This window comes from Mycetomoellerius zeteki, unplaced genomic scaffold (genome assembly GCF_001594055.1).
Source record: "Mycetomoellerius zeteki isolate Tzet28-1 unplaced genomic scaffold, Tzet1.0 scaffold316, whole genome shotgun sequence".
Classification (NCBI taxonomy): domain Eukaryota; kingdom Metazoa; phylum Arthropoda; class Insecta; order Hymenoptera; family Formicidae; genus Mycetomoellerius; species Mycetomoellerius zeteki.
In genome coordinates this window covers 1,094,083-1,121,388 of record NW_017257301.1, presented here as the reverse complement: position 1 = coordinate 1,121,388, position 27,306 = coordinate 1,094,083, and the positions used below count along the sequence as shown (strand labels likewise).

The window sequence follows — 27,306 nt, the reverse complement described above, 5'->3', positions numbered from 1 at the left end:
CCGTGATGCGTAATATTGAGGACGTCCAAGATTGGTGCATGCCGACTTGCGAAAAGCAAGAATCTGAAGAACTAAACGGACACTTCCTGAAGAAGAACGTCGAAGAAACACGGATAATTGACGATTATGTGGATTACCTCAGCTGAGAGCGAGACCATCGAAGGTGTTCCCCGTAAAAACTTGCATCGGATATTTCGTTACTTCGAGATAAGATCTCACATTTGCCTTAAAATAATCTTTCTGAATTATAATTAGCGTTACACCTCTTAATAAATATTTTTAGCTTAACTGCTTAAAACTAGAGCAACTTTCGAGAATGAAAATAGCAGAAAAGCATTAATTAAAGTTACTAAAATTAAACAGACGCATAACTTGCGTTGATGTAATTAATTTTAGTCAATTTCGCGAAACTTGGTTCGGTTTCAAGATAAAGATAAAGCGGGGAATGCGTTTTGATATGTCTAACAGGGTGGTAGGACAAACGCCGATCGATCGAAACGATCATGTTATACAATGTAAACATGTTGCAGTATCGTTCATTGTGTATACACGCAAACACAAACACACACTTGCACAATACAACCACCTTTACCTCGCAGTAGTGGTTAATAGAGATTTGGTCCATAGGAGCATAGGAAGCTTCGTCCCGGCGAGATGGTGGACGATCGCAAGGTGAGATAAATCGCTGAGAGAAAAACGCGGAAGCGAATGTCTCGTCTGCAACCTTACTCGACTACCAAATGCACTTCTACTTACTTTTCTCACACACTCTTTCGTACACACTCACCGGAGTATCGCGCAAAGAGAATCTGCATTACAGAAGAAATAAAAAAGAATTAAATAAGTGTAACGCAATTTTTTTAATGAACTATTTAATGCAATGAACTATTTTTTAATGAACTATTTTATTACTATGATGAAATCTTTCCGATTGTCTTTGCTCGATCTTGCCTGCTCCTTTTACTACTATTTACTTATTGTGATCGTACTTTATGGCACGTGTCGTCTTGAATTTAATCACGCATATTTTATGACGATAATGGTTTGATTATTCGATTAATGAATAAAGTTCACATCGAGAGCAAACAGTTAAATTCCCGACGATGACGTGCAAACTTTGGGAAAGTTTCAGCATCCTTTATTTTTAAGAAACGTATTTCTTTTTTTAACATAATTTCTTAATGGATATTTTGGAAAATTAATAAATGTTAATAGATATTTTGTAAGATCTTGTTCTTTAATTTATGGTAAAATAAAAGATGTTGGAGCAACATCTAGCACGTGCCTTTCGATGTTTCGACATACGTAATCCAAGATCTGATAAGCGAGTAAAAAGCGAATGCATCTTTGCACTTGGCACGGATCTGTTGCAACCGATATGCATATTCTGACGACAATAATAATAATAATAACAATAACATTATATAATTGATAATGCGAGATGAGAGAAGCGAAAGAAGTCAGGGCTTGTCTGTGTGCATGTTAATCACTCGCATACGAAATTTTAAGTTCCTGGCTTACATCTTTACCCGATAGATCATTGGGTGATCTTGGCAAGCACTATGCCGTTGTAGATAGACATAGACGCTAATAAACGTTCCGAACAGCGCGACAAGACGTGTGAATCATGTCTGACGATCAACTTCATCGTCCGTGTGAAATATTTGTTACTTCATTTCTGTTAGTTAAATGTACATTACTATCAAATTTAAATTATTATCTCGCATACTGATCTAGTAAATTCGAACATTTTGTCGCACAAAAGTGAATATTCCAAGAATTTGATTGGACTCGAACGAATTTACTACATCCGATGGGTTGTCCTACAAATCTCTTCTAAATTCTTTTGTGACAAAATTTTGAGCATCAGTGTATTAAAAGTATTTATAAGTGTAAATAATAATTTCACTAAGATAATGTTGCAATCTTGTAACTAGCCACCGATACGCCCTTACTTCTCTTTAGTCGATTATCTTGAACCTTCATGTTGTAAAAAATCAATAATAATTATATTAAAAAGTTTAATAAATTTACGAAACAGCGATTATATAAAACCGCAATGAAATTATAGTTTGAAGTTGTCATGAAATTCATACGAATATAATGAAGAATACGATGTGACAGGTTTGAGATAATCGACATGCAATTTTCAGATTATTCTTACGAATGGCGATTCGCTCTTTAAAAGATCCGTCTCTTTCATACGATCACATGCAATCTGGTTGCATCTAAACTCACTGACGTATTAGCTGACAACGCGCACCGCCGAATCGCACTGTTCTGTCTAGCAATGCACCGCACAGAAATGCAAACGCACAAGCCGTCGCAACGTCGGTAAGGCGAGCCTCGAACAGCCCCCGTTTGTGTTCGTCTACCGCGATTCTCCCTTATTCCTTCAACCCCAGATTTTTATTTATCCTTACCAAGTCTCCGTCCTAAGCAAATAACAAAAAAGCAGTTCCGTTTTAATCCGGCAAAAAGAGCCAATTCTTGCCCCTTAATAGAAACAGCGAAGCCAGCACGCAGGAGCATTTTTGTTTTCCATTTTCGGAATCAACGCTTTTTGTCAACTGTTTCTGTAAAAGAGAAAGAGGTATTTTAATGTCCGTTCTGTGTAAATCTGTCGAGAAAAGTTAACAAAAATCCGTGTTAACAAAAGCGATGAAAGGAATATCTCTACGATGACGAGCAGTCACTTGACTCTCATGTGTTCGTCTCTGTGATTTTTGCAGTTGGGAAAGTTACGGCCCGGTGAGGTTTTCGAAACAAAGGTGAGATTTGTGTTCGCTATAACACAAAGCTTACCTGCTCAAAGTATTATACCAGTAATCTTTCGTATCATGTTCTGTCTTTTTCTTTTTTTGTCTTACGGACTACCGACCACCCTTTTTGGATTTTTCTATTTTTCTGCGCCCTCCCTTCTCAAGCCCTTACAATTTTTAAGCGTCGATTTTATTTCCTTGTTCGCCTACAGAAAGACAAAATAATAAAAGTCCAATAACTAAAACGAAAACTAAAAACATACTTGGCGAGGGAAGTCCCCGATGAGAGAGGCAAAAGCAACGCCACGCGTTACCACGGGACGGCAATAATAATATTAATAACAATAATGACGACATATGACGATGATGACATTAATAATAATAAAAAACATAATTCTGCGACATGTTTTTAACTGAAGTTTTTGAAGTTGCTGCTGCTGCTGCTACCGCTACTATAAACACGCTAGCCGCTATTTTCTCAACCACTTGCGGTTTAATATCGTAATTTTTAATACCGGTTTAATATCTTTTAATATTATATGTTCGTGAGAGCATATTGGCAAATAATTTACTGATCAATAATTTGAGTTTTCTTTTCTCTCACATCGAAAAATGAATCACTCCCTCCCCCTATTATATCGAGCACACTCCCAAGATAAAAGTCCACTTCTTGTGGAACCCCCCTCAAAAATCAAGAATTCTAATCTCTCTTTGCCCACCCCTTTTATGTTTCTACTTCTGTTTCTATCTCATCTTTTATTTTTTCACGCACCACACACAGTCTAAGCCCAGCCGACTAGGCGCACTGCCAGAAAAAGAGGTTAGCACAATATCTCTGTTGTGCGTGTACGCATATGTATATTTTTATATTATTTTGTATATACGTTTACATTTACGTTATATACGTTTATATATACGTTATTATTCTCGATATTATTTTCTTATTTATTGCGTGCTTAAAATTTGAAAACTGTTTATACAGGATATTTTTGAATAGCCTCCAAAAATTAGTAGATTTAAAAGTTGATCGAGATTAATTGAGAGATGATTATTTATTAATGAAATTCTGCTTAAGACTATTATTCATTCTAAATAAAAAATTTTATCAAAATTAAGATCAGAAAGATTTGAGGAGAAAGTAAAGTTTTCTTACGACTCAATGATATGCCGATTTTTCTTCATATTTTTATTAAGAAGAAATCAGTATCACACTAATATGAGCAAAGTTTTTGGATGTTATTCTATAAACCTGTATGTTCTATAAATATTTTGCAAAGAGCACTTTTTCGCGAATAGTCAACGCCGACGAAATGCGCTTGCAGACGGTGATTTTTTGCATTGCATCGATTTATATGCGAACTTTGTAATTAAAATTAAAAATATGAATCGGTTCAATGTGTAACGCCTGAAGAAGCTCATTGCGGCCGCGTTGCGGAAATTCTGCTTATTAGTTCGAGCGGATACACCTGTACATTTTATGCGGCTGTATAGATGCAATTTAGATACAATTGTAATGGTGGTAAGAAATTGGAGTTAATTTACATTATAAATAATCCATGGAGGAAGCTGACATATTTTTTTATCAATCTTATTGTATTTTGAGAAAATTATTTGTGCGAAATCTACCACCATTAAAAATTAAGTAGTTGCAGTACGACTCGGTATCAGACTTGTCGCAGTAGTGCAACTTTATTTTAGTGTCCATAGTATATCCTGTGAATAAAATAAAACATTTAAGAATTTATTCTATGAAGTTTTTTTTATGGAAATACTTCAATTTAATATGTAACATTAAAATGATTTTTTGTTGTTTTTATTGTTTTTTTTGTTGCTAAAAATCATTTATTATTTATGCAAAATTATTTATAAATTGTGGCAAATATATCTTACACTTAATCTTTATAATAATTTGCCCTTTTATTAAAAGATTGACGTTGAAGAGCCCAGTTCTCTTCTGCAATTCTGCATATTGCTGCGATAGATTTGAAACTGAGCAGTTTGCTCCTATATGTTAAAGATATATATGTGTGAAATAACTTATCTTTATGTAGAATTTTATGTATAGGTGTAAATATTCATCGTGCTCACACTATATGTTAAATAGATTGAATTGAAATATTCTCATTTTCATCGTCACGAATACGATGTCGCTCTTTGAAAAGAAACATTAAACAAGTTTCATCATCTTATCGTTCCAATTCATAAATGTACGACATCGTATTTGTGCATATCGTGTAGATATCGTAATGTGTCTCTTTGTAAATAATCCTGATAACTGATTTTCCCATTAGAAGAATATTCGAACGGCAATTTAATTGACGAGGATCAGATTGGTTCACGGAGTAAGCAATCATTTCGTCGCCAAAGTATAAAAAGTCATTCATGTCATACATATCATGTCGAATTCATGTTTCATTCTCTTCCCCAACTTTCTGTTAATTTTCTTGTATTTTAGTATTCTAACATCGACGGCTTGCAAGAACAGGCCAAAAATATCGTTAATGATGTTTTTATCATATGATAGCCTTATCGTAGATTATCACAAGAATTTGATTGCACTAGTAGGAATAACATAATATAATATTTATAATAATATAATTAATATTGTAACACATAACATTGCAAATATTAAATCTAATATTGTAATTTTTTTATAATTATAGAAAAGAAAATAGTTCTTTATTTTGGATTTGTATCTTTTTTTTCATTCTATAAAGTTGTCCCTCCTTGTGCAATTTAATCCCGTCTGAAAGTCTCTTGACTGACGACTATTTTATATAAATAACGATTAACTACTTCGGTTTTAAATTCTCATCCCACGCGTAACTTGTGATTCACACTTTTGCTTTGCGGTTCATATCTCATGGCAAATGCGTTTTGCTACAATTTCACGAGTTTTATAAAAATATCTTTAAATAGATTTTAGTATTATTTATGTTTTCTGTTACTAGAATGGTCTTACAAATGTTTAAAAAAATATTAAAATTTTATGTTTTCCTGCTTTCATCAATCTCTTATTCATCCGATTAATATATTCCCTTTCTATTTCCTTTGTCCGACTATACGTATTCAAGGGATTCTTACATGTTCGATTAATTATTTATCATAAATTATTTGAGATATTTTCTTTGCACATGCAAATGAAGATAAACTTATAAAAATATAAGGCAAGTAAGTTGATTATACAAAATGTATAAAATAATTTGTTAAAAAATATAAACGTGAAATATAAACATTTAATTAAATCGAAGATTAACAGTAGTCGCTAATCTTATAAAACAGTTGTTAAGTAAGAAAACCTTGAAATCGTAATGGCTACTCACGATTGAAGAATTTATGAAAGTCGAAAAGTCATGTGAAATTATCCATGTTTATTGATCCTATCTTGCTAATCAATGTATTCTGAGAAAAGAATGTGTTTTAGAATTGTCATTAACATTATTGAAACTCACTTGATTTAGTGACTAACACAAAGTCACTAACGCGTGAAACGTAACGCTGATTAATAATGTAAATTAATTTTCAATGTAAATAACGTTAACTCACAATGATTAAATGTAAATAAACGTAAGTAATAATTAAAATGTACAAAATATGCGAAATCGCATGAGCGCTACAGATTTTTCAAACGATAACGACGACTTCCATTTCTTTGCTTTTTTTTCGTTAGTTTCTGTTTTTGCAAGAAATAATTTAAAGAATAATAAAATTAATTTTTATTGTATCGTCACGAAAAATAAATAAGATGCATTTCTAAAAAATAAGTAAATATTTATCTAACTATCATTTTTTATTATTAGGTATGAATCATTTATTAACACAGATCATGATTTGCGTTTCTTTGATTACGTTGATTTATCAAATTTATTATTCAAATTTAAATTATATGATCGACGGAAGTCGTCGCGCGTTATGCTTTAAATATTCTCGCTTTTATTTAAAAGCTTTTCAGTGTCTATATTAAATGCGATTGCAAAGTGTGTATAAATTTGATCACATTTTTATTTGAATGGCCCAGCGTCGTCGTCCGAGCACAGCGGACATTAGAAGACCCAGCGTGGCGGACCTCGAGAATAGGATCAATTTACCTAGTACACCTCTGCGAGATGTTGGACCAGGTGGACCACCCCAGATCGTCGATGTTCAGGAATCGTACTCCGCCGTCGAAGGTAATACATTTTGCACTTCAACCAATAGAAAAATTGTAGAAAAAATTTTCTTAAAATCGACATATGTAATTGCAACAATAATAAATGTCTAACATCGTAAAATAGTTTTTAATAACATATTCTTTTAACAATGTTAATTCTATTGGCATTCTTTTTACAGACTCGACGGCGTATCTCACCGTCGCGGTGGAAGGCACGCCCGCGCCAACTTTCAAATTCTACAAGGGTATTACCGAGATCATCGAGGGTGGCCGCTTCAAATTCCTCACTGACTCGGAGACCAACACGATCACCCTCTGCATGAGGAAGACGAAGCCCAACGACGAGGGAACTTACAAGATCGTCGTGAGCAACATCCATGGCGAAGATTCCGCCGAGATGCAGCTCTACGTTTCCGGTGAGTCAACTTAATAGTCATATTGTATAATTGTATTCGAAACGCAACCATTGTCTCAGCACGGTGTCCAGTTAATATAGATCGGTGACTTAATCTTATAAAGATCAAACACCAAATAAGAAATACAAACGTATTGCGTTTTTCTATTTAATATTTAATTTATTTACATTAGAAAAATTTGGACATTATATACTTATATCATATTTAATTTAAATTTAATATAATCTCTATAATCCTAATATTTACAATATTAGTGATAACACAAAATTTGTTTTGTTATTTTTAATTTTGATTTGTTGGATGAATGACAGACGCCAGTGGCATGGACTTCCGTGCTATGTTGAAGAAGAGGAAATACCAAAAGTGGGCACGAGAAGAGGCTGAGCAAGAAAAAGTAGATTTGAAGGAAGTCGAGAAGCCCATGCCGGCATTGAAAAAAGTGGAAAAGGTACGTTTAATTCTATATACATACATACATATGCAAATGTAAACTATGTAAAAAATTAATAGGTTAATTGTTTAGCAAGACTAAATTAAAATTTATTTGGATATTATTTAATTTAATGGATATCTCTTCAACATTAAAACAAGTTTAATTCAATATATGGTATATATATTGCGCGTAATATTTTTAAATAAAATTGATTGCGCATCACATTTACAATCGCCATCGATATAATACATAACGGAGATGTGCGAAGGCAATTTCAGTACGCCATTAACAGCCTGATGGTGTCTTCATGAATGTAAAAACAGCTGACACAATGTTAAATATGTAACATAAGTTTAACGCCGCCTGTTGAACTACCTACTTTATAAATCCACATTCTAATTTGAAATTCTCTTTTTGTTTTTAATTTTATTTGACAATTATATTATAACAGCCAAGATATTCTTCCATTTAATTACAGACAAATTAAAATAAGGCGAAAACTAATGAACTTTTTAATTTTTTATTTAAAATAATATTACAGAATAATATTTTGGATAGATAATTAAATACATTAAGTAATTTTTTCATTTAGCATAGCTAACGGCAACTTAGTAGAGATTTTGAAGATAATACATCTTTAAGATCTCAGAACGCATTTTCTGCCTGTTCCTTTCTTTGTGTCTTTCTCTTCTCTTCTTTGTCTACCTCTGTCTCCTAGTCGCTAGGAAGCGAACAGCATGGATCGGGCTGGTTTCAAGACGGCGAGGAAATAGTCATCTTGTCAGCGGGGGTGGAGATCTTTCGAATTTCTCTCGACAAGAAGGGTGAAACTAACTGGAGCTGGCTCAAGGTCTTTTCTCGAGCGATTCACATAATAAATTATAATGACGCATAACGATTACGATTTTAAAACATTGACGAAACATTAGGACCTATACAATCTGACTTTGTTTCTTTAAATATTAACAGATTTTAAAATAATGAAAATAAATAATTTTACTATATCTCTATAAAGTAGGAAAGAATTACAGAATAGTAGTCATTTCTTGATTGTTATCAGAAGATTTGAAACTTTCTTTGAAACGGCATTATCTAAATTTTGCTACAAGTTCTTTACTTCCCCCTTACCTTCACTCGCGCAAGCAATATAACTTTCTTTTTTCATTTTTAACGTATGCACTTTTATGTATGGTTTAGAGTTAATGCTGCACTTTAAATTACATCTACCCCTCTTTTGTGCCTTTAAGTTGTTAAATTATTCCAATTCTAGATTGGTACATTTGATTTTACTACAAAGAATTGATAATTCAAGATTAATATATTGTCAATATTTGTCTTTTAAAATGCATGGAAATTACATTGTAAACATTATTTTATCGCACTAAGAGCATATCCGAGAATTTTCCTTATACATAGGATACCCTAACAAATCTCTAACTAATGAAAGTTTCAGAAATTACTTATTTGTCGCAACCGAGAGAAAAAAATATTTTATTTGTGACCAAAGACATAGAGAATGGACTGCGCGATCCGTGGTCAAAATGGTCGATAAAAGTAAGAGAGAGGGACTGTGGAAGACGGCCAATCTGTATCTCTTTCCATTCAACGGTATAATGGGAGTGAGAATGAGAGGGAGATTGGCTGTGTTCCAACGGTCCCTCTCTTGTTATTGTCGACCACATTTGAATACTACTTATATATGAATCGCGCTGTCTATTTTTTATGTCTTTGTTTGTAACAACAAGAAAATTATTTGGAATTAAAAGAAAAGTTGCATTTTTTATAATTAAAATAAGAAGAATAAAAAATTTCAGTGAGAGTTAAATCTCTCAAATTCTCTCTCTCTGGATCACGATCATGATGCGCCCACTGAGGGCTAGCTGTATATGTCTACATTTATTATATATTTCTTTATTAACAAGCAAGCACGATAATTAACGTAACTGAAAAGTTGCTAGTAGATATAAAAATGTAAACTATCAACGTGTACGTAAACTATAACGTGTGATGAAATTGGCATTATTCCAAATCCATTGCATGTGACATTCCCCACATTAGGAGAAAAGCATTATCTCTAAACATGTAGAAGTAACGTAGGAAAAGATAAGAACTCTAATATAATGAATTTCACAGTTATAATAAAAGATATTCAACAATTAAATACAAAAATATCTCGATGGCAAAAAGCGCATTATGAAGTCGAAAAAAATTAATTAAATGCCATCTTTCTTCAAGGTTTTTAAAATTTTTATTAGATATTTCTTTAAATCAGAGTTCTTTGATTGCGCGCTAATTGTATAAGAGTGGCATTAACCATGATGTGTGTATACCGGGCATGCAGGATATCTTCGACATTCAGCGCAGGCCAAGTTTGCAGGAGCTAATCGTCGACTGGCCAAAACTAGCGACACACGCCAAGGAGAAGGTTCGCGAAAAAAAATCTTAAAGGAATGCATCCTTGCATTAAATTCCAAAAAGCCATGAAACAGAGAACAGAACCGCCCTGCAAGGCTTCTATTTCCTGCGCGGTATTCTGGTTAATTAAATTTGAATATTACAGCACATGATTTATATCTACATATTACATCAACAATTATTTAAAATTTATGAATTAAGGAAGATAGTAAAATAAGACTTTCTTACAAGACTTTTTAATACGTTTCAGTACTTCATCATTTCACATCATAATTTGCCAGAATACCCCCGTGTTTTTTTGATTTTCTTGATCCTTTGAGCGAGATAAAACATAAAAATTCTGTTGTTGTAACACAGCAAAGAAATCGATTCTTACACGATGTAGGTGTTTAAAGTTACTGTAACTGATCTCTTTGTTTTATTAAGGCAGGTATTACATCAATCCGACTAAGGATGTAAACCGAATAAATCGCTGAAAACGAAAGCCAGTTATTCGCAAGAATTTTATGTTTACATACATTTGTTTTGATCACATTTCACAAAAATTCGAAATATAATTATATTAAAATCCGTAACTTTTCCAAAGAATATTTTAAAATTCTTGCGACTATTTACGATTGAGAGATCCCTTTGGCCTGCGCTTTTTTAAATAATCTATAAAAATTTTTTTTAATTATGAAGCAGAGGAGCAAATATGAATTTGTTGATATTTTATGAATTCTTATGCTTTTATCAGACTATAGAGATTGATATTGAGATTGAGATTGAATTTAAGCAATCAGAAGATAGAAAACCAATATCAAGTTTAATAAATTTTGCTTTAATTGATCACACAAATTCAATCTTAATTTTAATCTTAATCTCAATTTCTCTCTGGTCTGATACGGGCATCACACAGATAATTTAAAATTACAGAGAGAGTAGATAGAATTACTTCAATTATCTGACATCCCTATTATTTGACACATTGTCTTAATTGCCTTATTTCTATCTAAAACATGTTTTTTAATAAAATGAAATACCTTGATTATCCAACTTCTTCAATAAATCCGGTCCACATTAGATTGGATACTTGAAATTCTGTAACTGCAATTAAATCATCCATGTCTCGCTTAATTAATATGAATTTTATTATCACACATGCTTATCATCACGCATGCACACGATTTCATGAATGTTTTTGAATTAAAAATTATTAGTCAAACAAACAAACCTCATTTAAACAATATATATAGATTATTCAAATAACATTCCTTATCATTATACTTCGTTGTATTAAATTATGTGACTCACATTTATCTTAAAATATCATAGAATTATAATTAAACATAGAATATTTACGATATTCGAATAATTTAATATTTGTCATAATTATATATTATGCTTAATAATATTTAATGTAGTATTTTTATTAATATTCAGTATTTTGATAATATTCTGTAACAACTTAATATAGCTTAACAATTGTTAGAATTATTAAAACTGTTTTACGATCGTAATCACAATTAATCGTGCATAACTCACAATGACGAGCGACAATTGATTCAGAAAATCTGAAACAACGAAACTTATGAAAGCAAATATAAATAAAGTTAGCAATAACAACTAAATTCGAAATAAAAGCCTATCATAGCTCTTCGTTGAAAGCGATTAGCGAGCAAGATCAACACGACGTATTCCGAAAAGATACTGTGATAGCGGATGTGCCTTTTCTTGTTTCTAGAATAGTGGATCGCGTAGGCCGTCTCTGGCCGAATTAATACCCGACTGGCCAATCCTGCATCACTTCATCAAGACGGAGGTTGGACCGATTCTCTATGAATCGAACTTCCCATCAATAATTTCACGTGATATTGACTATCTGTTGTGCCTGTCACTGTTGCCTCGACAGTTTTCGAAACTCGACGATCTACCTATCTTCTGTCTCTGATTCGCTTGAGAGCTCGCTCTTTCTCTGGACGATTCTTTTATACAAATTAATTGTCTCGTCCTAAATTCTACTACTGTTTCTTCTGCCTTTGATTAATAAATTCTATTTTATTAATTATTTAAGATCAAAGTTTTACGTCGTTTCTGTTACATCTTCTGGCTCGATCTATAATATAACTTTCTCTAATTTTCTCTTATGTTCTGAGAGAATATTCTGTTTAAAATTTATTTGCAGGGATCCTAATCTGTGAGAAGTTTTTCATATAAAAAGTTACTAATTTACATAATTGGAAAAAAAATTACTTTCTCTTTTTAATTAAATTATCATTAATAAATAAAATTATAAGCTAATATATCTTTTATTAAAATATTTTTTAGCTTATAAAAAAAAGTTAAATTGGATGTCAAATACAATATTTTACATTTATTGATTTATATATTTACTTATGAGATGCAAATTTTAATATTAAACATTATTTGTCCAATAGAATTAATTTCTTTAAATCTATTAAATATTTTTTATTTGAAATGAGACTGATTAAAACATCAGCAAAAATATTCACAGTTGGATTCCCTCTTGCATCAAATAATATCTTTCTTCATCGGTGTCGTCTCTTGAATGTATTATAAGCAAAGCCTTCTTCAGCAACTATCTTCTCGCGCATTATGCTCGAGCAATAGCAAATACATTTTTATTTTTTTTTCAAGGAAGCCAACATACTCTTTTTTCCTCAAAACCGTTTAACGCTAGATCATAAGCATGATCACAATAATAAGCATGATAAGTCATGAGCTAGAAGACAAGCTTATCAAGCCAATTCTGTCGACGAACGATCGACTTTTTGCAAATTTTTTATCTAGAATTTCCTTCTAGAATCCCTTCTAGAGATTTCGTCTTCGTGCCTTTTTTCGTCCTCGCCCTCCGTTCTTCTGCTCATACAGAGAGGCAGTGACGTCATTTTTCAAGTTTTTCGCCGATTTTTCCTACTACCTTTTTTTGTAACCTGGCAAAGCGATTGCTGTCGATGTTGAACAATACTACTATTGGATTTCTTAATTAAATTTTTGAATATGATTCATAGTTGATTGATGGTATTTCTTTGGCAGAAACAAGAAAGTTTCCTGAAGCCACTGGTAGACCAGTATGCCAAGGAAGGCAAAGATAAGAAAGTTGTCTTCGAAGCGAACTTTTCAAAACCGAACTGCAAACCGAAATGGTTCTTCCGAAAAGACGCAAGTATTTCTTCAGAAATAATCACTATTTAATTATATTTTTCTATTTTTGCTACACTGAAAAAAGAAGTGTTTAATTTTAAAATATTAAAATGTTTTATTCTTGTCTCCATTTTTTAAACGCTTAAAGATGTTTTAATTTTAAATAAATACTTTTTCAACAAATAAAACACTACGTGTTCGGATTGAAAACACTATGTATTTTAAATCCAAACATATAGTTTTGTTTATGGAAAAAGTTTAAAACTAAAACATCTTTAAGTATTTAAAAAATGGAGATAAGGATACGACATTTTAATAGCTCAAAATTAAATACTCCTTTTTTCAGTGTATAAAAGAGTTGAGTAAAATATATTATATTTTATGTAATACATTTTATAATTAGAAAAGCAGATTAAAGATTATGAAGTAATTGACTGTAAATAATTTGCTTTTTATGTAGGAATTATTCCCATCGTCGAAATACAAATTCAAAAATGAGGAGGATTGCTATCAGTTAGTTATTACTGGACCAAAAGTCGAAGACACTGGAAAATATACGATCGAAATTGCTGGTGTATCCAGCACAGCTTTCCTCAATGTAGATGGTACGTAACATAGTTTGAATAAATCTTCTTTCTGAAAATCAAACTTTTACACTAAATAAATTTTGAAATCCTTTTAATTTCAGAACCTGATCCAACGTTTACCTTCTTAAAGCCATTATCGAAAAAGACCAGCGGTTTTACAAAACACGAAGCTTACATGGAATGTACAGTTAGTTCTAATGTGGCACAAGTTTCCTGGTACAAAGGCAAAACGAAACTCGAGGTAATTTATTACGCTGAATAAATATTTAATATTTGGAACATTACAGTATTAAAAAAATCCCATTGTTATTTTTTAGGATGGAGACCAGTATAGTATTTCCAAAGATATGTCCGGCGTGTGCCGGCTGGCGATCAGGAGCGCAACTCTCGAAGATAGTGACGAATATACTTGCAAAATAAACAAGCAGGCGGACAAGACCGAAACCGTACTCACTATAGTCGGTAGGTTTTATTTAAAAAAAATCACAATATTTCAATTACAATTTTTTATTTCCAACTTTGTCTAAAATTTTAAATGTATATGAAACTTAATAATATCTTGTTTTCTATAGAATATCCTTACAAATTCGTCAAAGTGCTGAAACACCAACAGTTGATAGAAAAGGAAACCTTGACATTACTTTGCGAATTGGATGATGCCGCGGGTGACGTCCAATGGTTCAAGGGTGACCAAGCAATCACGCCTGATAAAAGGTACTTTTTTAAGTAATATTTTATTTTAAGAACATTTTTTTAATAAATAATTTCTGTGCTAGAGTACAAATTAAAGAAGAAGGCAGGAAACGAAAGCTCACTATTAAAGATTGTAAAGTCACCGATGCCGGACTTTACTCTTGCGTGAGTAACGCAGACAAGACCGAAGCTGAAATTGTGATAAACTGTAAATATAACATTCTTTAATTTATTTTTGATTGCTCTTAAGAAAAAAGATCATATGGTTGTGTATCTTCTCGGAAATTATAGATGCCAATCGCTTCAACAAGAAACTGAAGGATACCGTCGCGGTTGAGAGAGAGAAGTTGGTACTGGATGTCGAACTTCAAGATCAGACCGCGCCAGCTGTATTCTTCTTTAACGGAGAGAAGATCGAACCTAATGAGAGAGTGGAAATCAAGAATTTGGGCGGCGGCAAGCACCAGTTGGTCTTCCATAAGTTGGAATTGACAGATGATGGCGAGATCATGTGCGAGAGTGGTCAGCTAACAAGCAGTTGTAAGCTCACTGTGAACAAGGGCGAAAGCAAGCCGATCGTTGATTTCCCCGACAAAGTCGAAGGACCATGCAGCGCTCCGTTGGTCTTTGTAGTGCCTTTCAAAAGTAAGGATTCACATTTTATGTATAATGTGATAAAATTTATGATGTAAAAATGTTGTATTGTAAAATGGAAAATTTATTTTTGAAATTTGAAGTTGATGGCACCAAGCAGAGTCAAGTGGAAGCGAAACTGATGAAAGACGGCAAACCACTACCTCTCAAGGACGTTGAAATTGTCGTTGGTGAGGATAAAATCACATATAAAATCAAAAAACCTCAACGCGAATCGTCTGGTATCTATCAGATTAAGATTGGTAATAATCAAGGTGAAGAAGTAAAGGATGTCAATATTGTTATGCAAGGTTTGTACTTTTATAAATTTTTTTATATGTAAAATGATATGTCTTATTTTTTTATTTATGAACTATTTTTTTTAGACGTCCCATCTCCACCGTACGACGTTGAAATTAATGAGATTTTCCAAAATTCTTGCGTCGTATCCTTCAAACCGTCGAAGGATGATGGCGGCACACCCATCACGAAATATGTTATTGAACGCCTAGATCTTAGCTTAAAATCTCAATGGGATAATGTGGGTGAAGTTATGTCGGGTGAAAAATGTGTCTACAAAGTTGAAGATCTAATTGCAAAGAGGGAATACAAGTTTCGCATACGAGCAGTGAATAAACTCGGTTCCAGCGAACCGGCAATGTTCGCCAAGCCAGTCTTAGCCAAGGATCCGTGGGGTAAATTTTATCGCAAATTAATTGATATTTTTATGTAAAAATTAATATTATCTTCTACAATAAAATTCATATCTTCTTAAAAATTAAAAGAGATAACGAACTGATTTTAGGTGTAAAAGTTAATTATAACAATTTAATCTCACTATTTGGATGTTGATTTGGTGATTAGTAAATATAAATTAAAGTGAAAGAAGTAAATCAAGATATTCTTGTGTCTTTTAGACGAACCAGGTAAACCCACAAATGTCGACGTAACCGATTGGGATAAGGATCACGCTGATCTGACATGGACAAAGCCCGAAAATGATGGCGGTGCACCGATTACTGGCTATATAATTGAGTACAAGGAGAAGTTCGGCAAGGAATGGGTAACGGGCAAGCAGATTGAGGGCGATGTGACTCAAGCGACTATTGATGGTCTTAAAGAAGGCACGCAGTACGAGTTTAGGATACGAGCAGTAAACAAGGCAGGTCCTGGTGAACCGTCTGATGCCACTAAACCAATTATCGCCAAATGCCGATTTGTTAAGCCATACATTATCGGCGATGGTCTTACAAACTTAGTCGTCAAAAAGGGTCAAGTCATCAAGTATGATATCAAGTACGCTGGCGAACCAGAACCAGAGGTGCACTGGTTTTTGGGCCAGAAGGAGATAGTCCAGGATACGGCCGAAAGAGTCACGATCGACAAATACGAGAAAAATACCGTCCTGACAGTTAGGAAGACCACCAGACCTGATTCCGGAAAATATAAATTGGTATTGACGAACAGTTCTGGTACCTGCGAGAGCGTTGCCGACGTTGTTGTTCTTGGTGAGTCAATTGCATCTTTTAATATCTCGCAAAACTCTTTTGAATTAAACAATTTTTTTAATTGACATTTTTCTTGATTAAATTAAAATAAATTTTAAAGGAAATTTACGCGAAAATTTACAATAAATCATATATATTTTAACGATAAAATAAAATATTTTTATTAGTTATTTGAAGAAAATTAAAAATTTGAGAGTAAAACAATTTAAATAATTTAAATTTATTGGCAAAGAAATATTTATTTTATCGTTTGATTTTTTAATTGTAGAATATTAATCGAAAGTTGTGTTATATGGTGTAAATTCATTATCTTTTTATAGACAAGCCGTCGATTCCACAAGGACCTCTCAAAGTGGAGGAAGTACGCTCCGATCACGTTAAAGTCAAGTGGGACACGCCGGAGGATAACGGTGGTACCGATATCACGGGTTATGTATTGGAAAAGATGGATCTGGATACTGGACGATGGATTCCAGCTGGAGAAACTGGCCCCAACGAGAAGGTTTTCACGTTCTCTGGTCTAACGCCCAAGAAGAAATATAAGTTCCGTGTCAAAGCGGTCAATAAGGAAGGCGAATCCGAACCTTTGGAGGTCGAGGAAGCCATCCTCGCGAAAAATCCTTATGGTAAGGAGATATCTATAATATTTCTAACAATTCATAGTTTTTCTGGATAGAAATAGATAATTAACAAAACTATTTCGTAGGGAGAAATTAATGTTCAAAATAAAATTCAGCAACATAAATATCGTTAATTTAATTTAATTAATTTAATTTAATTAGGTATTATACAGGGTGTTCCATTTTAAAGGATCCATTCAAATATCTCAGAAACACTGCGTTAAATCGAAAAATGTTTCAGACAAAAGTTTTGTCACTTCGAGGGGAACATAAAATGGTACCATTGGTTTGACCTTGGGTGGCGTTGTTAATTCACAAAACTTTTGTCTGAAACATTTTTCGATTTAACAGTGTTTCTGAGATATTTGAATGGCTCCTTTAAGATGGGACACCCTGTATAATTTTAATATAGTATTGTTAATGAAGTAATGTTTTAAGTCAATTTTATATATTTGCGACAGACGAACCCGGTAAACCTGGCAAACCGCAGATCTTTGATTATGATAACGTCAGTGTATCTTTGAAATGGGAGAAACCGCAAAGCGACGGTGGCAGAACGATCACTCATTATACTGTCGAGGTGAAGGACAAATTCGCCGTCGATTGGGTTGAGGTAATGAAGACCACCGACTCGACACCTGAGGCTAAAGTTGAAGGCCTTAAAGAAAAGATGGTGTATCAATTTCGCGTTCGCGCTCACAATAAGGCCGGTCCTAGCGAGCCAAGCGATCCCACAGACAATCATCTGTGCAAACACCGAAATTGTAAGTTAAAGTTATGGTTCATAATTTATTGTTAGTCATATAGAATCGATGGAATTTTCAATTATTAATAATAATTAAAAGATTTTTTTCAACATTTCTATAATAATAATAAGATTGAAAGACCGCTAATGTTAAACATAATAATTTTAAATTAAGAAGCGCCATAACGGTCAGAACGTTAAGATGTTGAACTATTGTAAATTCATTTAAATGAATTAATTTCAGAAATGATAAATGCGTGCCGATATGGTTGTCGGACTTTCAACGCAATCAAATCTGAAAAATTTCTATAATACTTGTAAAAATTATTGCAATTACTGGAAAACTATTGCAGTTATTTCTTAAAATTGGAAAAATTTTCAGTAAGACCAAGGATCGACCGAACCAATTTCAAATCAGTCATCATCAAAGCTGGTCGCACCCATAAGTGGTCTGTGGATGTATCTGGTGAACCTCCACCGGAGATCAAATGGGTCTGGAGAGATAACATCCCGTTAACTACCACTGAGCGCATTAAGATCGAGAATGTCGAATATCACACGGACTTTACGGTCGTGAATGCAATGCGCAAGGACACCGGAAAATACACTCTTATTGCTGAGAATGCTAATGGCAAAGACGAAGAAACCGTCGAGTTTACCGTACTCGGTAAGTCCAACTTTCAAATTCTTTTTGCGACGTTCCATGTATAAGGATCTCATATTTATTAATATTTACTAAACTTGTTGATTAGTTTAATATTTTATTATCTTATTTTTGTATCAGTTGCACGAATCGATTTTTAGATATACAAGAGTCTTAAAAAGAAAAGGATCTTTATAGTAAAATTTTTTTCTCCCAGGAAAACCGGATGCTCCTAAAGGACCTCTAAAAGTCAGCGATGTCACCAATACCTCAGCGAAGGTGAAGTGGGAGAAGCCAGACGATGATGGCGGTGTGCCAATTAAAGAGTACGAAATCGAGAAAATGGACACAAAGACCGGTAAATGGGTCAGAGTCGGCAAAGTACCTGGAAATTCGCCGAACACTGAATTTGAAGTCACTGGCTTGAATCCTGGAAGCGAATACAAGTTCCGCGTAACAGCTGTCAATGACGAGGGTGATTCGGAGCCTCTAGAGAGTGAACGTGGCGTTATTGCCAAGAATCCTTACGGTATATTGATATTTTCCTTATATATATATATTTATATATATATAATTAAATAATGTATCTAATGATTATCTTAATAATTTAAGAAATATACAGGGTGTTTGGAATTTAATGTCAAAACTTCGGGAGCATGTAGGAGATTGATAAGAAAAAAGTCCTGTAGAGATATGCTCCTTTTGCTTTGTTTTCGCAAAAAAGACAAAAACGTAGTTGCTTCGTTCTCGCATTGTCATGAAGTTTATATTATCATCCTGAAATCGTGCACGAAATGTTTATTTACATTTCTGCCTTTTTCCTGTAAATTCAGTTCGTCAGTTACTAGTCAGAAGTCGAGTGAATTACTCCTGTCACAATATGCCACGTACGTATTCTAACGTTGAATATACTGATATGATTTTCGTGTATGGCTTCTGCAACAGTAATGCTGACGGTAATGACGGTAATGCAAGAAGTCAACATTTTGAACAATATCTACATTAAGCAAGTGAATAAATACAATGTGAATAAGTAATGAGAAAATACAAAAATGAAAACTACGTTTTGTCTTTTTTGCGATTTTCTCCAAAACGAAGCAGAAACGAATATATCTCTACAGGACTTTTTTCCTTATGGCAAATTTGATTGGAAGCACTATAATAGTGCGCACTGATGCGTATTAAAGCCGTTGTACACTGATTTAATTTGAGTATAAAAGTGAAACGCAAATATTTCAAATTATAAAATACATATTTTACCTAATAATACAATAAAAAGTATTGAGTATTTCAGGATTTAATCGATTTCTATGTTTATGTATAAACATACCTTTACGTTATTTTGTGTACGACGGCTTTGATGTACACCAGTGCGCACTGAGTGCATCCAATCGAATTCGCTATTAGTTTATCGATCCTCTACACGCTCCCGAAGTTTTGACATTTAAATTCCAAACATCCTATATATTGAAATTACTTTATTAATAATTTCTTTGATTATATAATATGAAGTCAATTTTTTTAATTAAGAAGTTAATTAATACGTTTCAACTTTTTGTTTAATTATCTCTTTAAAATTTTAATTAAATATTTATTTGTTAAATTCTAAAATAAAATTTGTATAATTCTTTTTTAGATGAACCTTTGAAGCCTGGAACACCCGAAATCACCGATTACGATAACGAATCCGTAAGTTTGAAATGGACTCCACCAGAATTCGATGGAGGAGCGCCTATCGAAAAATATATTATCGAGAAAAAAGATCGGTACAAGCCTGATTGGGAAAAGGCTATCGAAGTACCTGGAAATCAACTTGAGGGCAAAGTACCCGATTTAAAAGAAAGGGGCGAGTATCAGTTCCGAGTTATTGCCGTAAACAAAGCTGGACCCTCGCCTCCATCCGACGCGTCGAAGATGCAGATCTGCAAACACAAAGCTCGTGAGTTTCTATCAAATACAATTCTAATATAATTAATACATGTATGTGTTATATTAAAAATGTTATTACAATTAATAATAATTAATTAAGAAAAAGAACATGTAAAGAAACATTTAAAGATTAATTTTTATCAGATAAAAAATAATATTTTGTTGTATATAATTTCACTCACTTTAGTGAAGCCGAGAATCGACAGAACGAACTTAAAACCGATCGTCGTACGAGCCGGTAAAACTGTTAAGTACGACGTGGATGTACGCGGCGAACCACCGCCGGAGATCAAATGGTATCACGTTGGCAGTGAAGTAAAATCCGGTGAAAATATCGAAATAGTCAATGTTGATTACAACACGAAGCTCACTATTACCGACAGCCTGCGCAAAAATACTGGCGTATGGAAGATCAAGGCTGTCAATCCTCATGGTGAAGACGAGGCGGAAGTTGAAGTTACGATATTATGTGAGTGGCAAATATATGACATTTTTGTAATTGACAGAATATAAATTATGAAATTCTTTAATTTTTTTTTAAATTATTGCACTAATTTTTTTTCTGTACAGCGGCTCCCGGAAAACCAAAAGGACCGCTTAAAGTGGCGGATGTCACGAAGAACAGCTGCAAACTTAAATGGGGCAAACCGGAAGACGATGGTGGCAAACCGGTTACTGGATACCAAGTGGAGAAATTGGATAAATCAACAGGCAGATGGATACCAGTCGGTCGTACCGCGGATACCGAAATGGACGTAAAAGGTCTTCAGGAAGGACACGAGTATGAGTTTAGAGTAAAGGCTCTGAATGAAGAAGGAGAATCGGAGCCACTTGTGTCAGACGGCTCTACAATTGCAAAGAATCCTTATGGTAAATTAAATAGTAATATTAAATAAATAAAAAATTTTGTATTAAAGTAAGTTATCCAAAAAGTAAAAATTGATATTATGCAATAACTCTCTAAAAAAGTACAGTTATTATTAAAGTATAATTTAATATAAAATAAATAATTTATTGTATCATTTTCACAACTTAATTAAAATATTTTGCAATATTGCTTAATATTTTTTATAGCAATATTAAATCAAATGTTTTTTTTACAGATGTTACAAGTAAGCCTGGAACACCGGAACTCGAAGATTGGGACGTCGATCGCGTCGATCTCAAATGGGAACCTCCAAAAGATACTGGCGGTGCGCCGATTACCGGTTACATTATTGAAAAAAAAGAGAAACCTTCCTCGCAATGGGAGGAAGCTCTTGTCCCCGACTCGCCACAACCAAAAGGTCGTGTTACCGGCTTGAAAAAGGGTTCCACTTATCAGTTCCGTGTTCGTGCTGTTAACAAGGCTGGACCATCGGAGCCTAGCGACCCGACCAAGCCGCATGTTGCAAAAGCAAGATTCTGTGAGTATCTCAATTTGATTAACAAATTACAATTAAATATAACTCGTTAATATATACGAAAAGCTCAAAATACTTGATAATTATAAATTAGAAAAATTATAATCTATAATTACATAATTTTAATTTTATTTTTAATTTCTATTCTGTTTTAAATTAAGATCTCTAATGTCAGAATTTGAGAAACATGAATAAATATTGGATTAGTATTTTAATTATTACGAGATAATTTAAGATAATATTATATAAAAATTGTTTTTTTATAGTGAAACCGCACATCAATCGTGATAAGCTGCAGACTATCAAAGTAAGAGCAGGTCAACTAGTGAAGTTGGAAGTTGATGTCGAAGGTGAACCTCCTCCAACAGTTACATGGAGTTTCGCTGGTGCACCACTTCAAACTGGAGCCAATGTTAAAATTGACAACGAAGACTACCTCACTAAGATTCAGTTAACAAATACCAGTCGAAAGTTAACTGGAAAATATACTATCAAGGCTGTGAACGATTCTGGACAAGATGAGGCCGATGTAGAAATTAATATTCTTGGTGAGTAAACTTGAATATATAGGTATATTGTATTCACATCTCTATTTCAATTTAAAAATAAAACGAAATTCTATATGTAGGTATTTTATAATACATATATGTACATAAAATACTTTATTTCATGTTAAAATAAGAAATGCATAATGTAAGCAAATTTTTTAAAATATTTTTTAAATGAAATAATGAATGTTTAAAGATATAAATTATATTGGACTAAATTGCTAAACTAAATGCACAATTATACAATATAATATATATTTATGTTGTAAAACTTATTATGTAAATTTGTAGACAAGCCTGGAAAGCCGGAAGGACCGCTGGAAGTGACCGACGTGCACAAGGAAGGCTGCAAATTGAAATGGAGCAAGCCGAAAGACGATGGTGGACTTCCCCTGTCTAGTTACATAATAGAAAAGATGGATGTGACGACAGGTCGTTGGGTACCAGCCGGTATCGTAGACCCTGATAAAACTGAACACGCAGTTACCGGTTTGGAACCTGGCCATAAATACGAATTCCGTGTGAAGGCTGTGAACGAAGAGGGAGAATCAGAACCTCTGCAAACCGACGTTGGCATCGTAGCTAAGAATCCATACGGTATAGTATTCTAATGTTGATTATAATGCTCATACACATATTTATTTTTATACGTTATTCTATTTTTGATTAAGTAATTTTATAGTAGATACATCTATAAACTATAGACATTTTTCTTACTTTCTAGAAAAATTATAGTAATTAAAAATTTATAAATAAAGATGGCACTAACTGGTATCATAATTAAATTTGTTACTGATATGTAAAAAAGATTGTTTTAATAATTATGAATAATGTGCTTGTTTCTTTTTCTAATAGCAAATAACAAACATTATATTACGATATCAAACAAAGAAGACGATTTAAAAATCTATTTATTTAGCTATATCGTTTATTTCATAACTTTTTTAATTATTAAAAGAGAACAGGAAAGCTTATGGCATACTTCATGGAATGTTTTAGATGCTCCAGCAGCGCCTGGACTTCCAGAGATTGTCGATTGGTCGGAGAATATGGTGAAGCTCAAGTGGGAGCCACCAATAAGGGACGGCGGTGCACCAATTACCGGATACATTATCGAAATGAAGGATAAATTCGGTACTAATTTCGTCAAGGCTGCTGAAGTGCAAGGGCCCGTATGTACTGGCACAGTTCCACGTTTAGAAGAAGGAAATCAGTATCAATTCAGAGTACGCGCCGTTAATAAAGCTGGACCTGGTGAACCTAGCGAAGCTACCAATCCACACACCGCTAAAGCTCGTTGGCGTGAGTATTACTTCATTTTAATAAATTACAGTTCTTTATCAAAAAGGTTGGAAATATAAATGTATATTGCATTATTGAAGAAATAATTGTATAAATAATATTTTATTTAAAATTATTTATTAAGATTTATTTAAATACAATTTTTTTACCTATTTATATTAAAAAAAAAACAGATTTATCGATATTTAATTTTTTCATTTTTATTTTGCAGTGAAACCGTATATTGATCGCACGAATCTGCAAGCCATAACGGTAAAAGTTGGCCTTACCGTAAGTCTGGATGTAAACATAATTGGCGAGCCGCCGCCAAAAGTCACTTGGACCTTCAAAGACAAGGAACTCGTATCGGATGACACGATACGAATCGACAATGTTGATTACAACACGAAATTCTTCATACTAAAGACTAAACGCGCACACACCGGCAAATACGTGATCAACGCGAAGAACGAAGTCGGCGAGGATACTGCTGAAGTAGAAATCACTGTTCTTGGCAAGCCCAGCAAGCCAAAAGTAATAATTTAACATTATATTATTATTAACATTATTAATAATTATTTATAATTACTTATAATTAATTGTAATTATTTTAATTATTTTAATTATCGTTGTCTAACTTATAAGTTTTTTGTCTTGATAATTTGATTAAATATCTTATTTATAATTCAGGGTCCCTTGGAAGTCAGCGATGTTAACAAACATGGCTGCAAACTCAAATGGGACAAACCCGAAGATGACGGTGGTTCACCGGTCGAATACTATGAGATCGAGAAATTGGATCCTCTTACAGGACAATGGGTACCTTGTGGTCGTAGTACCGAACCTGAAGCAACCATCACAGGATTGCAGGAGGGTAAACCATATAAATTCCGCGTGAAGGCTGTCAACAGAGAAGGAGAATCCGATGATCTCGAGGCTGACAAATCTATCATAGCCAAAAATCCATTCGGTATGTATTCGAACTCTGGAAAATTTGAATTTGTAACTTAAAAACTTAATTACTTTCGATTTTAGACGAACCGGGTAAGCCTGGTCGACCAGAACTCAAGAACTGGGACAAGGACTTTGTCGATCTCGAATGGACTCCTCCCAAGGATGATGGTGGTGCGCCGATCGAGAAGTACATCGTGCAAATGCGAGACAAAGAAGGTAGACAATGGGTGGATGTTGCCAAGGTTCCGGGAGACCGAACGGCCGCTAAAGTGACTGACGGTATCCAGGAGGGTCACGAATACGAATTCAGGATCGTGGCGGTCAATAAAGCTGGACCTGGCGAGCCCAGCGATACTTCAAAAAGCGTCGTGGCTAAACCTCGATTCTGTAAGCTGCGTATATATAACTTTATTGTTTTATTGTTAGATAAATTTATTTCTTGTATTATAATAACAATTATCTAACTAATTTTACTGTCTGTTCATAGTGGCACCGCATATTGATCGTAAAAATCTCCACAAGAAAGTTATGCGAATTGGCCAGATGCTGCGACTTGAGGCTGACATCAAGGGAGAACCACCACCAGTTGTTACATGGAAACTCAAGGATACGGTGCTGAAGAGCATGGACCGACTCAAGATTGAGAACGAGGATTATCATACTATGTTCATTTTCAATAAACTTCAGCGTTCGGATACCGGCACGTACACCGTCATTGCCAAGAATGACAGTGGCACCGATCAGGTCGACGTCGAGCTTCAGGTTTGTATGACAATTACTTTGCAAATTTAACTATATAAATTAAATTCCATTAAGAATATGGAATTGTTTGTTAGAGCATTCTTTGTTAAATATAATTGATCGTTTATTTGATGTTTATCAGGTTCTAAGTAAGCCTGGCAAACCGAAAGGACCGCTTGAAGTGTCCGATGTAACGGCCGAAGGTTGTAAGTTGAAATGGGACAAACCCGATGACGACGGTGGCGAACCAGTTGATCATTATGTTATTGAAAGGATGGATGTAGACACAGGACGTTGGGTACCATGCGGTACCAGCAAAACTCCAGAGGCAGATGTGTCCGGTCTAAACGAGGGCAAGGATTACCAATTCCGTGTCAAAGCTGTCAACTCCGAGGGCGAATCCGAACCTTTAGAAACGTCCATACCAACAACCGCCAAAAATCCTTATTGTAAACATCTTATTCTTATTATTCCTTACAATTAATTTTTTTGAATTTCTGTAATTATATTATAACATCTTAAAAAATATATTTATAATAAAATATTTATTTCTAATTACAGCTGAACCCGATGCGCCCGGCAAACCCGAGTTGAAGGACTGGTCGAAGAATCATGTTGACTTGAAATGGAAAGCTCCAAAGAAGGATGGCGGAGCTCCCATTGAAAAATATATCATTGAGAAGAAAGATCAGTACGGTAAATGGCAAAAAGCCGCGGAAGTTCCGGGTAACAAAACCGAAGCCAAAGTTCCAGATCTTGTGGAGGGTCAAAAATATCAATTCCGAGTTAAGGCCGTTAACAAAGGTGGCCAGAGCAAGCCCAGCGAACCAAGCGAAACTCTAATCGCCAAGGATCGCTACGCCGCGCCCAAGATCGATCGCACAAACTTGAAGGATATCACAATCAAGGCCGGTAATGTCATTCGGCTGGACGTCAAAGTTACGGGTGAACCACCACCAAGCAAGACTTGGTTCCTGAACAAGGCCAAGCAGGAATCCGACAACGTCTTGACCATCGAAACGGAGGATTACAAGACCAAGTTCGTGATCTCATCGGCGACCAGGGCGCATTGTGGCACGTTAACTTTGAAGGCGGAGAACAGTTCCGGCAAAGATGAGGCATCCATCGAGATCCTGGTACTGGACAAACCTAGCAAGCCTGAAGGACCGCTCAAAGTTTCCGACGTACATAAGGAGGGCTGTACTCTCAAGTGGAATCCACCAGCGGACGATGGTGGTGCACCTTTGGATCACTATGCGGTCGAGAAAATGGATACAGAAACCGGTAGATGGATACCTGTTGCACGCACCAAGGATCCCATGATGGTGGTAGAGAACCTGGTGCCCGGACAGGAGTATAAGTTCCGAGTTGCGGCTGTAAACGCGGAAGGCGAATCTGAACCATTGGAGACCGAGTACGGAATCGTCGCCAAGAATCCATTTGGTGAGATTTCTAATCTTTTTATTTAACTCTATCTTTTTATTTAACTTTAAATTACTTTTATATTAAAATTCTGCACGACGAATATCACATAAATAAAATTGTAACTTTCTTGTTCTCCATTATTTAAATGTAAAGCAATTAAAAAATCTTTTAATTAATAACTTTAACATACAATTATTCATTGTTATACTTCTCGAAATTAACCCTTGAAATTTTTTATCTTACATTTCTTAGTTCAGATAAGTAACAACAGTTTTA

At 34.1% G+C, this 27,306-nt stretch overlaps 1 protein-coding gene across 1 annotated transcript in view; it reads left to right on the top strand.

Annotated features, from left to right (window-relative positions):
* bent (projectin protein bent) overlaps positions 1 to 27,306 on the top strand; it is a 95,052-nt gene that overhangs the window by 41,814 nt on the left and 25,932 nt on the right. Inside the window, 32 exon segments of the mRNA XM_018451655.1 lie at positions 628 to 672; positions 2,733 to 2,771; positions 6,781 to 6,931; positions 7,092 to 7,328; positions 7,640 to 7,776; positions 13,213 to 13,338; positions 13,781 to 13,925; positions 14,009 to 14,148; positions 14,225 to 14,369; positions 14,480 to 14,621; positions 14,684 to 14,808; positions 14,892 to 15,245; positions 15,338 to 15,544; positions 15,620 to 15,928; positions 16,151 to 16,741; positions 17,062 to 17,367; positions 17,823 to 18,125; positions 18,489 to 18,773; positions 18,967 to 19,278; positions 20,386 to 20,688; positions 20,866 to 21,147; positions 21,249 to 21,548; positions 21,782 to 22,084; positions 22,348 to 22,629; positions 22,921 to 23,226; positions 23,629 to 23,931; positions 24,143 to 24,444; positions 24,601 to 24,880; positions 24,946 to 25,251; positions 25,352 to 25,626; positions 25,748 to 26,054; positions 26,167 to 27,048. Of these exon segments, the coding sequence (XP_018307157.1) occupies positions 628 to 672; positions 2,733 to 2,771; positions 6,781 to 6,931; positions 7,092 to 7,328; positions 7,640 to 7,776; positions 13,213 to 13,338; positions 13,781 to 13,925; positions 14,009 to 14,148; positions 14,225 to 14,369; positions 14,480 to 14,621; positions 14,684 to 14,808; positions 14,892 to 15,245; positions 15,338 to 15,544; positions 15,620 to 15,928; positions 16,151 to 16,741; positions 17,062 to 17,367; positions 17,823 to 18,125; positions 18,489 to 18,773; positions 18,967 to 19,278; positions 20,386 to 20,688; positions 20,866 to 21,147; positions 21,249 to 21,548; positions 21,782 to 22,084; positions 22,348 to 22,629; positions 22,921 to 23,226; positions 23,629 to 23,931; positions 24,143 to 24,444; positions 24,601 to 24,880; positions 24,946 to 25,251; positions 25,352 to 25,626; positions 25,748 to 26,054; positions 26,167 to 27,048 (8,530 nt within the window).